Here is a 15000-nt window from a genome sequence, read left to right as displayed (position 1 = left end):
AAAGAGAGGAAACGCTGGAATCTGCAAGTAAGAGGGTTGGGTTAGGGTTCGGGTTAATGTGGTTACCAAAGATCATCGGTGAGGATAGTGGATGACATGAGATGACTGTGCACTGCCTTCTTGAAGCCTTTCGAGGGAAGAGTGAGACAGAATGGGTCTCTGGAAGGTGGATCCATAGACAGGAGAATTACTGAGATTGTCTTTTAGGCTGTCTACGTCGACTTTTTGTTTGTACGTGCCAGTTGGTGGACTAACTTTCTTTTATGGTTTTGCTCTGTCCACCCCTGTCCTTCTACGTCTGCTCTCCCTGAATGTAAACTTGACACCCGTCTCAAGTCATTCATCCACCTCCTTTTTACCCATGGAACTGGCTTCCCAAGTCTGTCGTTTCGTTGCGTTCCCGTGACGATTCCACACCTCGAGGTCTCTGCCATTTCTTCCCCTAAACCTTTCTACACCCATTGACACCCTCCCCCTTACACCTTCATCTCTTCTCTTTGACCTGCAGCCCATCCATGCATTCTCGTCCTCGTTCCTCTTTCGCCCCATTAACTGTCGATCCTTCGCCATCTATTTCCTTCTTTCACGAGCCTCAGTACCTGCATCGTAAGGGCTTCGTGAGACGCTGCAAGTAGGAATTTGTTCAATTTTATTCACTACCTGCTTGGATTTGGTAAATTCCTCAAAATTATCGCCTTTGATCCATTCTGCACGCGCTCTTTCGGAATTCCTTGGCAGGAAAGGATAATTCCTTTTGACTTTGCAGGAATTCCACTGCACATTCCCGGTTGAAATTCCGATTTGAGTGCATTCCGAGGCTGTTGAGGTCTCCGGCGAAGTGTAAAAATGCCAAAACAAACGTTCCCTCCTCCAACACATGCTGCTTGCTCTGATATCCAAACAGTAGGCTCACGATATGTGGTTGGTGTGCCGTCGTATTTCCCACACATGTTTTGTGATATTTTATTGGGGCCATCTATATATTATGTAGGCTAGGTTGAGAATGGAAGGAGGTGGGATGGGATGCGGGTGGGGAAGTGAAGAGAGTAAGGGGAGTCCAGGGATCATCATGGTGTTCATGCAGATGACCCTTCGGTTTACAAGTATATGGTATGGTGCATGACTTGGGAGATGTGCTGCTGATTTTTTTTTTCCAATTGTATCCCAGTCGTCTCGTGGCTTGACCGAATGCACAAATGGCATGACGTCCTTTGGGAGGCATTAGGTTGGTGCACACACAGAAGCATCCACAAAAATTGATGTGAACATTGAGAAACCTGCCTTGCTGTCCATACTGTTTGCCTATGGAATGCAAGGCCAACTCCACACATAGCTTCCTGACTTCCTCCACTCTCCTTACCAACATGTGGCCCTCAACGGAATCCTTTCTTCTCTCCCCCCATCAAGGCTGAAGTGCCCCAAGGCAGTGTTTAGGCTCCATCCTGTTCCTAATATTCATCAATGATCTCTCTGTCTGTCTCTGGAAAATCCTTTTTATCTCTTTACATCTTTGCTGATGACTCCACCCTCTGCCATGACATCCCTCATCCTTCTGACAGTCATGCAGCAGCCTCTTCCCTCTCTTAAGAGCTTGACAAACTCACAAACTGGTTAAACACTTGGAATAAGTTTTTTTTTTTTTACTCTGAGAAATCCCACACGCTCACACTCTCTCTCCGAAAGGACCGTACTGCAAACCTTCCCCGTTTACTTTCTCAACAACCCTCGAAGAGGATCATTTACTCTTGAGTCTCGCAATCAGTCATGATCTCTCTTGGGCAAACCACGATTCAAATGTGGCCTCCAAAGCCAGATGCCGACTGGGCATCCTCTGTCGTGCAAAGTCCTTCCTTGGCACACCTGAACTCCGATCCACCGACAAAGCTTTCATCTGCAGCTTGATGGAGTACTGCTGTCCCCTCTGGGCTGGCTCCCCTGCTTCACATATTGATCAGCTGATGCCGTGGAAACCAAGGCCTTCAAGATCATTGGAATCTCTTGCGATGAAGCTGAGTCTATGGGCCGATCACTTCGCCATCACTGACAGGTTGGTGGTCTCTCTATCTTCTTCCACCTCCTTTCTGGTATTGCACCCTCTGCCCTATCCATGCCCCCGACCCCTCACCCCGAGCTATCTGCAGGAAACACCCAGTCCACCAGCAACCCTCTCCGAGTGAAACTACCAAAATTCAGAACTCCTTTATTCCTCTCTCTTTCTCTTTTTTTTTTTTTTTCCTGCTTGTGGACCCAACTTCCACACTCTTCAATCTTATTCTTCCCGAGCAGTCTTCAAGACGTGTGTGCACCGCCACTTCAATGACTTCTTGGATGCTGCTATCTTGTCTGTACCTGTTTGTGGTGAGGATGTTGAGGTCACAGAGAGATTCACTTACCTTGGCAAGTGATACTCGTGTCTGCTGGCTGTGAGTCAGAGGTCGACAGATGTCTGGGTCGGGCCTGGGGAGTCACGCATTCACTGGATCATGGGGTGTGGGGTTTGATGCGGGAGGACGAAAGTCTGAGTCTTCAGGTCCTTGGTGCTTCCAGTCTTGCTCTGCAGATGTAAGACTTGGACTCTGACCAAGGATCTGAGATGGAGACTTAATTCCTTTGGTACCAGGTCTCCTCAGAGAATCCTTGATTATCGCTGGTCAGATTTTGTGTCCAACGAGCGGTTGCTGAGAAAGTCTCAAATGAGATTTGTTACCTGCATAGTCTGTGAGCGTCAGCTGCGGCTGTATGGACATGTGGCTCGTTTTCCTGACGCTGATCCTGCTCACCAGATTCTCTCAGCGAGGGAGCCTCGTGAGTGGAGGAGGCCAATTGGCCAACAACATGTCTCGTGATTGCAGCAGGTCGATCGGCATCTCAAGGAGATGGGGATGGGCCAGGTATCTGCTTGGGGGATGGCCAGACGGAGGCCCCTGGAGTACCGGTGGAAAGTGGACGCAGCGACGCGCTGCTCCGGTGCATTCTCCCATTCCAGACCTGACCTCAAATCATCCCCACATCCAAAACCATGCTATTTTCCACAACTGTTAAAGCAGTGGTTCCCAAACTTTTCTTTGTCCACAATCCAAAATTTGAATCATTGCCTCACAACTCAAATGGTACCCATACCTAATCTTAAGTTGGGCTCTTCAAGTTTGGTTCACAACCCTGGGTTTGGGAGCCCTTGCGTTGTTCCCGACACCTCATCGTTACCTGCATCCCTTGTTTGTCCGTCTCGGTCTATTTTTCCCTCTACCCTGCTGTCACCATTTCCCCCTTCTTCTCATCCTGTTGTTCCTCTTGTCGTGTTTTGTCCCGATCCATTTTGTGTTCTCGCTCTTCCACGAGCCTTGACGATGTAATAATAAGAAAAAAAACCTACCCTGAAGGTTAACGCCGATCGACTAAACCCGGACGGTACACACACATCGAGAAGTTAAAAGGAATGCCAATGAGACTGAAATGTTAGATCGTGATTAATGGATTGGAGTTGAGGGGTTTAAAGAGATTCTGTGTTCGTGTGTGTCCAGCTTGAATTGCAGAATGCCAAGAATGACATGACCAGACATCTGCATGAGTACATGGAGATGTGCAGCATGAAGCGTGGCCTAGATGTGCAGATGGAGTCCTGCACGAGTCTCATGAGCCATTCTACTGCAAGGTGAGTCTTGGGACTGTCTCCCTCCCGCTCTCTGTATGTCTGTCTCCCTCCCGCTCTCTGTATGTCTGTCTGTCTCCCTCACGCTCTCTGTCTGTCTGTCTGTCTCCCTCACGCTCTCTGTCTGTCTGTCTGTCTCCCTCACGCTCTCTGTCTGTCTGTCTGTCTCCCTCACGCTCTCTGTCTGTCTGTCTGTCTCCCTCACGCTCTCTGTCTGTCTGTCTGTCTCCCTCACGCTCTCTGTATGTCTGTCTGTCTGTCTGTCTCCCTCACGCTCTCTGTATGTCTGTCTGTCTGTCTGTCTCCCTCACGCTCTCTGTATGTCTGTCTGTCTGTCTGTCTCCCTCACGCTCTCTGTATGTCTGTCTGTCTGTCTGTCTCCCTCACGCTCTCTGTATGTCTGTCTGTCTGTCTGTCTCCCTCACGCTCTCTGTCTGTCTGTCTGTCTCCCTCACGCTCTCTGTCTGTCTGTCTGTCTCCCTCACGCTCTCTGTATGTATGTCTGTCTGTCTGTCTCCCTCACGCTCTCTGTATGTATGTCTGTCTGTCTGTCTCCCTCACGCTCTCTGTATGTATGTCTGTCTGTCTGTCTCCCTCACGCTCTCTGTATGTATGTCTGTCTGTCTGTCTCCCTCACGCTCTCTGTATGTATGTCTGTCTGTCTGTCTCCCTCACGCTCTCTGTATGTATGTCTGTCTGTCTGTCTCCCTCACGCTCTCTGTATGTATGTCTGTCTGTCTGTCTCCCTCACGCTCTCTGTATGTATGTCTGTCTGTCTGTCTCCCTCACGCTCTCTGTATGTATGTCTGTCTGTCTGTCTCCCTCACGCTCTCTGTATGTATGTCTGTCTGTCTGTCTCCCTCACGCTCTCTGTATGTATGTCTGTCTGTCTGTCTGTCTCCCTCACGCTCTCTGTATGTATGTCTGTCTGTCTGTCTGTCTCCCTCACGCTCTCTGTATGTATGTCTGTCTGTCTGTCTGTCTCCCTCACGCTCTCTGTATGTATGTCTGTCTGTCTGTCTGTCTCCCTCACGCTCTCTGTATGTATGTCTGTCTGTCTGTCTGTCTCCCTCACGCTCTCTGTATGTATGTCTGTCTGTCTGTCTGTCTCCCTCACGCTCTCTGTATGTATGTCTGTCTGTCTGTCTGTCTCCCTCACGCTCTCTGTATGTATGTCTGTCTGTCTGTCTGTCTCCCTCACGCTCTCTGTATGTATGTCTGTCTGTCTGTCTGTCTCCCTCACGCTCTCTGTATGTATGTCTGTCTGTCTGTCTGTCTCCCTCACGCTCTCTGTATGTCTGTCTGTCTGTCTGTCTCCCTCACGCTCTCTGTATGTCTGTCTGTCTGTCTGTCTCCCTCACGCTCTCTGTATGTCTGTCTGTCTGTCTGTCTCCCTCACGCTCTCTGTCTGTCTGTCTGTCTCCCTCACGCTCTCTGTATGTCTGTCTGTCTGTCTGTCTCCCTCACGCTCTCTGTATGTCTGTCTGTCTGTCTGTCTCCCTCACGCTCTCTGTATGTCTGTCTGTCTGTCTGTCTCCCTCACGCTCTCTGTATGTCTGTCTGTCTGTCTGTCTCCCTCACGCTCTCTGTATGTCTGTCTGTCTGTCTGTCTCCCTCACGCTCTCTGTATGTATGTCTGTCTGTCTGTCTCCCTCACGCTCTCTGTATGTATGTATGTCTGTCTGTCTGTCTCCCTCACGCTCTCTGTATGTATGTATGTCTGTCTGTCTGTCTCCCTCACGCTCTCTGTATGTATGTATGTCTGTCTGTCTGTCTCCCTCACGCTCTCTGTGTATGTCTGTCTGTCTGTCTGTCTCCCTCACGCTCTCTGTCTGTCTGTCTCCCTCACGCTCTCTGTCTGTCTGTCTCCCTCACGCTCTCTGTCTGTCTGTCTCCCTCACGCTCTCTGTCTGTCTGTCTGTCTCCCTCACGCTCTCTGTATGTCCGTGTCTGTCTCTCTGTCTCCCTCACGCTCTCTGTAGGTCCGTGTCTGTCTCTCTGTCTCCCTCACGCTCTCTGTAGGTCCGTGTCTGTCTCTCTGTCTCCCTCACGCTCTCTGTAGGTCTGTCTCCCTCACGCTCTCTGTAGGTCTGTCTCCCTCACGCTCTCTATGTCTGTCTGTCTCCCTCATGCTCTCTATGTCTGTCTGTCTCCCTCTCCTGTTGATACAAAGGGTCACTTGGCCCCCTTCGTGCTTACCTGCACTTGTGATGAGTAGTTTCCTCGCCCACCTGACGTGAAAAATGGGGTTAAAAAATTGGTTCACTTTGTCCGTCTGTCTTGCAAACATCAGTTTATGATTGAGAGATCAGTTTATGATTGAGAGATCAGTTTATGATTGATTGAGAAGTTAAAACTATTGAACTTCAGTCGAATGTTTTATTTTGAGCAGGAATTGGAAAACGAACCTGTATTCTAACAATGCTGTGACCGAATTCGTGCCAATTGCACACTCACCTGCATGAGAGAATTCTTGTCACTCTGCCTAATGGCAGAGAAAAAACAATTGAAAATATTCCAAACAGGAAACTTACTGTTTTAAGGACACAGACACGTACGAGGAATATAATGTGTTCGACAAGGTGTTGTAAGAAGCTGTATGAACGGCAGTAAACTTGCAAATTGCTATTCTTTTTCAACAACCTGTAAAGTCCTGATTTTTATTTCTATTTAATTGTACTAGTGCGTGCCCGTAGGTGCAGCTTCGTTCCTTCACTCTCGTAAATGACGACTGGATTGGGGCATTGTTTCAATTAGATCGGATCAACCTTATGATAAATGGCCATAACTTGGGAAACACCTGGGAAACATACTCAGGTCCCCAGCGTCAATTGTGACGTCATATCAAATGAAGAAGAAAAACAATTGTGACGCCTTCTCTCTCTCTCTCTCCCCCCCTCTCTTGCCCCCCCTCTCTTGCCCCCCCTCTCTCCCCCCTAGTTTCACCCCCCTCTCTCCCCCCTCTCACCCCTCTCTCTGTAAATGTATTCACAAATGTCTACCAAGCACAACAGTTAATTCAAACCTTGGGAAAAAACAGCTTTCAAACCCTTGGGAAACAGCTTTCCCTTGGGAAAATTCAAACCTTGGGATGAATTAATAATTTGAACAATTAATTCAAACGTTGGGAAAAAACAGCTTTCAAACCTTGGGAAACACTTGGGAAGCAGCTGAAACGGATGAAGAACGATATCAAACCTTGAAAAGGCACATACTCAGGTCCCCAGCGTTGATTGTGACGTCATATCAAACGAAGAAGAAGAAGAATTGACGCCTTCTCTCTCTCCCCCCCTAGTCTCACCCCCCTCTCTCGCCCCCTCCTCTCTCGCCCCTCTCTCTGTAAATGTATTCACAAATGTCTACCAAGCACAACAGTTAATTCAAACCTTGGGAAAAAACAGCTTTCAAACCCTTGGGAAACAGCTTTCCCTTGGGAAAATTCAAACCTTGGGATGAATTAATAATTTGAACAATTAATTCAAACCTTGGGAAACACTTGGGAAGCAGCTGAAACAGATGAAGAACGATATCAAACCTTGAAAAGACACATACTCGGGTCCCCAGCGTTGATTGTGACATCATAACAAACGAAGAAGAAGAAGATTTGTGACGTCAATCGTGCAAAAAAAAAACAATAAATAAACATTAATTGTGACGTCATTCTTAATGTCATAGCACCGTGTCTTGTCATTGATTGACAGATAAATGTCCTAACTTGGGAACCGCTTGTCCGATTAAACCTTGAAAAGGCACATACTCAGGTCCCCAGCGTCGATTGTGACGTCATACCAAATGAAGAAGAAGAAGAAGAATTGTGACGTCAATCGTGCAAAATAAAAAATATAAATTAAAAATAAAAAAACATTAATTGTGACGTCATAGCACCGTGTCTTGTCATTGGTTGACAGATAAGTGGCCGTAACTTGGGAACCGCTTGTCCGATTAATATCAAACCTTGACAAGGAACATCCTCAGGGCCCCAGCAATATTCCTGGCAAGTTTCAATCAGATTGGACCGGTGGTTGTCGAGAAACAGCGGTCACAGACAGACACATACACAGAGATTGCTGGAATTATAGACAGATATTTGAACACTGTAGAACACAAAACACCTTTTGGCACTTTCAAAACCCTTTGATTTCACCGTACTTAGACAAAACATGATGGCATTTTACGTCATCACGACCAATCAAATTTGCCGCTCCGAGAAACCGTCCATGTCGTTGTTTCTCAAGAGTGCATGGAATAAGGTGTTCAATGAATATCTAGTTTTCTTTTTTCATTCGGAGCTTGGATTTAATCGTGCGTGCGTGTGTGCGTGCAGCATGTTTTTTTTTTTTTTTCATGGAGTTCTACTAGAGCGTTCTGATGTGGAATGTGACGCACCAGAATGATCGGCATAATCTCCCAAGTTGATTGGGCTAATTTAGAATTCCCATGTTTTAAGCGCACATCATGTTAACGTATATAAATCGGTTTAATACGTCGTCCTACCACGGCATGGCGTTGTAATTACAAGATAAACAAGCCTGGTGTTGGATTAGTGGTTTGGGGTGGCTGGCTTGAGATCTTGGGGTCCTGAGTTCAAGCCCCATTGGCCACTGAATTAACACCAGATGCGGTTGATTCAGCCTGTCATCCTTCTGTGGTTGGTGAAATGAGTACCAGTGTATTGGTGTAGGGGCACAGCATCAGTGGTACAGTCAAGCCCCAACAAAATGATGGCTGCCACACATATGAAGACAAAAATAAGTAACAAAGCATATATTAATTAATGCTAATAATATTTACAACAATAATAATAGTATCATATGGCATAAATAATAATAAAATAACGAACACATAATCCCCACGCTGGCCCCAAGCATCGCTGGGCTGAGTGAAAGGCAAGCTCATGCTCAAGCAGCACAGCTGGTACGTATGCAACAAGGTTGTGAAGACCAATGAAAACTTGATCCATTGGTCCAAAGGGCACACCAGTCATTCCAAGAAGACTGTTTTGGTGCCGGTTATGAATCACTGTTAGTGCTGGTAATAAAACAATGAATCGCTGCACGACAATGAACAATGATCTGCTCCTTTAGGCTCAAAATCATTCTCCGACTGGAAAACGTATTTAAAAATGGAACAGGTGGAGTGCATACCTCCACCAGGCAGATTCATTTACGTTTTATATCCCACTGATGGGCCGAATCTGGATTCCGACCTGAACTAAAATTTAATCGGCTTCTTCTTGTCGCCGAACCAATTCATCCACCAAGTTTCGTCCGAATCCGTCCATAACTTTTTGAGATGATATGCTATTTATCATTTTCGCCCGATCACTCAATGGTGAAGAATCGCTCCAAAAATTCTCTGATCCAGATCTGCAATCAGATCTTCACCAAAATCGTATCTTTTCTTCCTTGTATACTAAACTTGTCCACAAATTTCCGACCTTGACCCCACGCAGAGGCGGTCGCCGCCCCGACCTTGACCCCACGCAGAGGCGGCCGCCGCCCCGACCTCGACCCCAACCCTGATGCCACGCGGAGGTGGCTGACCCTGACCTCGAGCCCGACCCTGATGCCGCGCGGAGGCGCCGCCGCCCCGACCTCGACGCCACGCGGAGGTGGCCGCTGTCCCGACCCCGACCTCGATGCCGCGCATTGGAAGCAGCTGCCATGATCCCAACGCCATCATCACCGGCATCCTGAAAATAATTACAAATTCCCACCTTGACTGACTGCAGGGAAGGCAACGGCAAGCCTCCCGCCTTCGCAGAGCCGCCTACCTGAGGCAAACCAAGTGCAAGTCTTTCAAGGAGCCTTCTTTTGTCGCACTCACGTTCTACAAATAATCTGACACGTTGATGGTGAATGAGATGAAGTACCCGAGGAGCTCTTTCTTTGCTGTTTTTTTTACCTTTGTCACCAAGGTGGACGGTGGTGTTGTTTCCACCCCTGTCTGTTTGTCTTACTTGTTTGTCTGTCTCTCTCTATCTCTATCTCTATCTCTATCTCTATCTCTATCTCTATCTTTATCTCTATCTCTATCTCTATCTCTCTCCCTCTGAACAGGATACCTCAAAAAGTTATGGATGGATTCAGACGAAATTTATTGGACAGTTTGTGTGTGTGACAAGGACGATTTGATTAGATTTTGTTGAAGATCTAAATCCGGATCCTGGAATTTTGAAGTCATTATCCACCATTGAAAGATCGGGCCAAAAACGATTATGACAAAACCAGGTGGACAGATTTGTTCGGTGACGATAACAAGCGGATTACACTTTGGTTCCGGTCCAGATTTGGCCGATCCGTGGGATAAAAAAGGTAAACTGCTCAACCTGACGGAGGTATGCACTCCAACCGGTGCCGTTCGAGTTTATTACATGACACGTTTCAATTCTCATTTGAACGTTATTCGTAAAACGTTGTGAAGTGTGTTGTAGTTTTGTGCAATTAAAATAAATAAATAAAACCTTTTAACATTATTATTATAATTCTTTTTTCAATGAACATGCTACCTTGCAGTGCAACAGGTCAGCCCAACAAATATTACAAAATGTACAAAATAAGGAGTTTTGTTGAAATTTATGAATGAGTTGTAACGGAGTAAAAATGAATGAATAAAGGAATGTTCAATATTTTAATGTTAACTGTGAACATTGGTGACATTCAGGATGATTTATATATTCTCTCAACTTGTATTTGTGTAAGTTTCAAGTGAGAATTTGAAATTTGAAAATATTTAAATTTAAAATGTCTTTATCACTCTCCTCTTCAAACAGGTCTCCGTGCGTCTCGCCGATGTCGAGCCCAAGCCCCGAACCAGACCAGGAGGCCGCAGTTCAACCTTCGACTGCTGAGGAGTCCTGACGTCGCCCGAGGGTGTCTGGCAAAACAAAGGGTCGCGGCATTCCGGGGTCGAGCGAACCGGACGCGAGGGTCGCGACGCCGGCGGTCCTTCAGACCGCACAATGCCACGTTGGCACCCCTTGCCCAGAATAAGCCGGCCACCCTCACAAGCGCACCGTGCCGGCCACTTACCATCACTCAGGTGGACCCCGACGAAGTGGCTGCTGGCCACTCCCACTGCATGCGGTCTCCGCCAAGGGATAAACGTGAAACGGCGTTGCGTGTGGCTCCTTGGCATTGGAAGGCCGGGTCGCTCTTTGCTTTTGACACAAAACTGCAGCTTGCGCTCCACCCTCAATTTTACTGTGGCCTCTTCAGGAAATCCTCTTTTGCTTGGCTTGTCCGCGATTTTTGTCTTGAAGGGCAAACGTCGTGGCCATCGCTCGCTCTCGGGTCCATGGTCACTGTTCGCCATGTTTGCCATTTTTTTTTTTGTATCTACATTCAATGTATTTCAAAGTTCCATTTTAACTCTTTTCTTTCTTCACTTTCTTTACCAACTTCCAGTGACTATCTAATTATTATTATTATTATTATTTTTTAATGGTATCGTCTGGTTAGTGGTTGAAAAGGTTAACGTGATGGAGACGAACACCATGGCCACTTTCATTTTGAATACTTTCTGAAACGTGGTTTTCGTCTCACCACGTACTTTTGATCGATTTGTTCCCTCGAGATGGAAGAAACGAGCTTCTCGTGACGAACAGTTTAATGTACTTCCGCACTTACTGGCCCTTGTCCCTTGTTTTTCGCATTCCATATGGGATTTCCTGGAATTCCCGTGTTCTAACCGCTCTTTACCTGTGCTTTGTGAGCTGACCTCGAGGATTGGCTTATGTTGTGATCTACTGATTATGTTAAAGGGAAGTGTGATCTACTGATTTTAACTGTGTTATGCTGTCCTATTCCGGAAATCACTGGGTTGCCATGGAGGTGGGGGGGGGGGGCTCAGGGAGTCGATAAGCATGCCAGACTTGCCCACTAGAACTCTCCCAGGTGGCTCTGAACCGACCCGGTTGGCCTTGTGGAGCTCGCCCGAAAAGCCCGGTTTACTTGTCGGCGATGTCATTAACTTGAGCTCATTATCAGAGAAATGCTGGATTTAAAACTTGAATTTGTTCGATTGTTCCCAGTGTTTGTGCCATGACGTCATGTTTAAATGAAAAGCCAATGCAAAGTTCTATGCAAGATGCTTCGTCCAAATGGAGGCACGAACAGAAACGAACTCCTCTGGTTGGGTCCGTCGGTGAGGCTCACCGAGTCGAACGATCGGTGTACCGTTTGAGCGAACGACCCTCCTGATGGCCCTGTGCGGTGCGACCGGACGGCTGGCTCTCGGCTGGTTTAGGGTTCCTTATCGGTCTGGTGTATGGTAAGGGCGCGGCTGTGATTTGATGTCACCAACGCAGATTTCTGGATTGATGTCCAATTGTGCTTATTATTGTTTGCAGTGTTTGCTGTTATTACTGTTTCTTACTAATTTTGTTTGTACATTTGGCTGGTTCGTTTGGAATGGAAAAGGCATCTCTATCTGCCGACGTCCTGTGGTTGTGTTTGTCCTGTAGTAATTACTTGGTGCCAGGCTTCATGGTTTGGAACTTTTCTGGGCCACACTTCCTGAACCTCATAGCTTTGGCTTGCGGCTCAAACAGCTGCAGGAACCTGGTTGCTGATTTAAGCTTTTGTAGGACTGTCCCTGCATGGATCTTGTCGCAACCATTGGCTTGGTACCCTAAATCTTTTTAACATTCAAGACTCAGCACTTCAACTAAAAAAAATGGTCGTTTTCATGGTCGACAAACTTCGTCAGGATGAACTGGGTTCGTCAGAGCCACGAGTATGTTCACATGACATTCAGACTTCTTTACTAATGTCCATCCATGTGATGCCTAATGCTTTACATCCCACCCAGCTCCTCCAGCAGAGGTCACGTGGTGTGGTTCTGGTTCGATCGTTTATTTTTTTTTTAAATTTCTCCCCCCCCCCCCCGCCCCCCTTTTCGGTGTCCTTTCACCCATTCCCTGCCTAACCCATGCTCAAGCAGTGTAAAGCTGAATTCATCGTTTTTAAAAATATAAATAAAATACAGCCTTTTAAAGTGCCTCGTCCATTATTTCTTTTTATTCTCCCAATGCCTGTACTTGTATTTTGTGCAGGTCTTGAAGACCTTTCACTCGTGCGTGCGTGTGTCCCCGTCCATCCGCTCGCCCACCCTCTGTGACCTGTTGATACAGCGTCAAGTCGCCATTTACCAGCAGTAGGATCGGTGAGGGTGAGCATCCATCTCCTGTGCATTATGAGGATTTCTCGGCAACTCTCCCACCAAGGGGTCGTGCATAGATCGCACCGACCATAAAAGCCTCCACGAGTAGATCATGGTTTACTGGAGCATGAAGCTTCTCCACTGTGGGTTGGGGCTCCGGAAACCCACATAACCACGTCTACTGTAAATCCTCGAAGGTGAACGCATTTTGCAATGTCTACCAAGGTGCATACATACCATGCGTGGTGATCCACTCATTCTGAACCACTGCTGCACCCTGTCTTCCTACTTACTGCATTTATCCTCGCACACTTGTAATTGTCTACATGTATCTGCTTGATCTGCCTTACCTGGAGACAAATGGAGAGGACGAGCGATGCATCCATCCCATCACGCTGTATCCCTGTAACTCTCCCTTCCAGCTCGACCACCGTATTTCGTGCTTGCAACGTTCTCAAAGCGAAGCTGTTGGTTCATGAGAAGCTGGCAATGCATGCTATATGCTCAGGTCCACCTCGTGATCAAAAGGAAGTTTTTAAACTGCTTGGAGAGCCTCATGCACACCAAGACGTGCGGTGAGCAGTCTTGTACCACGTGCTCTGAACACATATCAGATAGGGCTGGAACTCTGCCAAGCTTGCAAAAGGAGGGAGAGGTGTGGTGAGGATTGTTCCTTTGGAGGGGGGAGGGAGGGGAGCTCTGCAAAGTGCTGAACTTGGGTGTGGAGGGGGAGAGGAGCTCAGCCTTTCTCGACAGGTATCCCACTTGCAGAGTGCAACGTCACCATATAACTGTGCTGCAGGAAAGCATATGTCACAACGCTACATAATACAGACACAACCAACCGCCTTTCTCTCTCTCCTTCTATACATTTATATATATATATATATATATATATATATATATATATATATATATATATATATATATATATATATATATATATATTGTTGTGGTTCTCAGAACCACATGCATAAAACAGATAGTTGTCCCGAGTCAGTTATGCCATTAATATACGAGCAGATAGACCTCTTCCTTTTGTGTAGTGGGAAGACAAGGGAGTGCGTTGCGATGGGCTATTAGTAAGGATTATTAAATCATTTTTCCCTTTTATTTTATTCCCACCTTTTCTTTTCTGAGGTAAGTCTGCCTCGCTTGCCCCTCATCTCGCTTACCACAGCGTGACAACCCACGCTACTCTCTGCCTGCTTGCCTCTCGTCTCATTTACCATAACCGTGCACCAACGTCTCCCCAGGATAGACATGTGCAGCGAGTCACGCAGTAAGGTGGGCGGGCTGCTGCACCAGCGCCTACCCGAGGCCCAGCCCAGGCTGGCGGACCACGTGAGGGATCGGAGCCAGTCGGAGCGCCCGACTTGGGCGATGACGTCAGATTCGGCATGGCCCCCTCACCCGAGCTTCAGGCCCTATAAAAGACGGAGAGGTCCCTCCGTTGAGAGTGAGTGTGTGGGTTTCACGCTGTGTCCTGTCCTCTCCTCGACGGCCTGCCTCCTGTTCCTCGTCTCCGCCCACACGACGTCGAACCGCCTCCTGCCTCTCGACTCCACCTAACTGGTCCCGCCTACTGCTCCACCCTCGCCTTCTGGACTCCTCCCTTCCCCACTCAAGCTCCTCCTGTTCTGAACACGATCTCAACACAGGTGGCTGTGGTCAGAACAATGCGGCTATTGTCGGGTGCCGCACCACGGAGCATCCCTCCCCCGAAACACCCAGGTACCGAAAACTATAACCTCAACCCCCTCCCTCCCTGGCTGCAAAAGTCCTTTTCTTCATTGGGCTTTCTTCTTTTTCTGTGTGTGTGTCAGTGTGCTGGCACCTGTCTGTTAAGTAAGCCTGTAGAAGATCTTTTATCTTTTATTGTTACTGTGAATAATCTCGCGTCAAGTTTGCACTGTGTCTGCTTTAGTAAGTTGCTTGTATAATTGTCTCACCCCCCCCCCCACACCCCTCTCTTTCCCTGCGTTACACACCCAATAAACCTTTGTTGTGCCACATGCTTTTCCTCGCTTGCTGTAAATAAATAATTGTTGAAGAAATGTTCCCAGCTCGCCTTTGTTCTTTCCCTCATTGGTCCAGCATGGTTCGAATCCAAGTTTAGCTGGGTCTTTATTCCCAACGGTCCGTTCCTTCCAGCCGGTACGTCCTTGGCAGTGTCGCTCAGCTACATC

General features: G+C 47.4%; 1 protein-coding gene across 1 annotated transcript in view; it reads left to right on the top strand.

Moving 5' to 3' along the window:
• Positions 1 to 12646, top strand: part of LOC147016350 (intermediate filament family orphan 2-like) — a 50027-nt gene extending 37381 nt beyond the window's left edge. Inside the window, exons 9-10 of the mRNA XM_085844957.1 lie at positions 3522 to 3652; positions 10422 to 12646. Of these exons, the coding sequence (XP_085701083.1) occupies positions 3522 to 3652; positions 10422 to 10509 (219 nt within the window). The 3' untranslated portion in view covers positions 10510 to 12646. The remainder of the gene's footprint in view (positions 1 to 3521; positions 3653 to 10421) is intronic.
• The last annotated feature ends 2354 nt before the right edge of the window (positions 12647 to 15000 follow it).

The sequence above is a fragment of the Eptatretus burgeri genome, chromosome 11 (assembly GCF_056783735.1).
Source record: "Eptatretus burgeri isolate ZD-2024b chromosome 11, Ebu_testis_v1, whole genome shotgun sequence".
In the NCBI taxonomy this organism is placed as follows: domain Eukaryota; kingdom Metazoa; phylum Chordata; class Myxini; order Myxiniformes; family Myxinidae; genus Eptatretus; species Eptatretus burgeri.
This window is presented reverse-complemented; position numbering and strand designations above follow the sequence as displayed.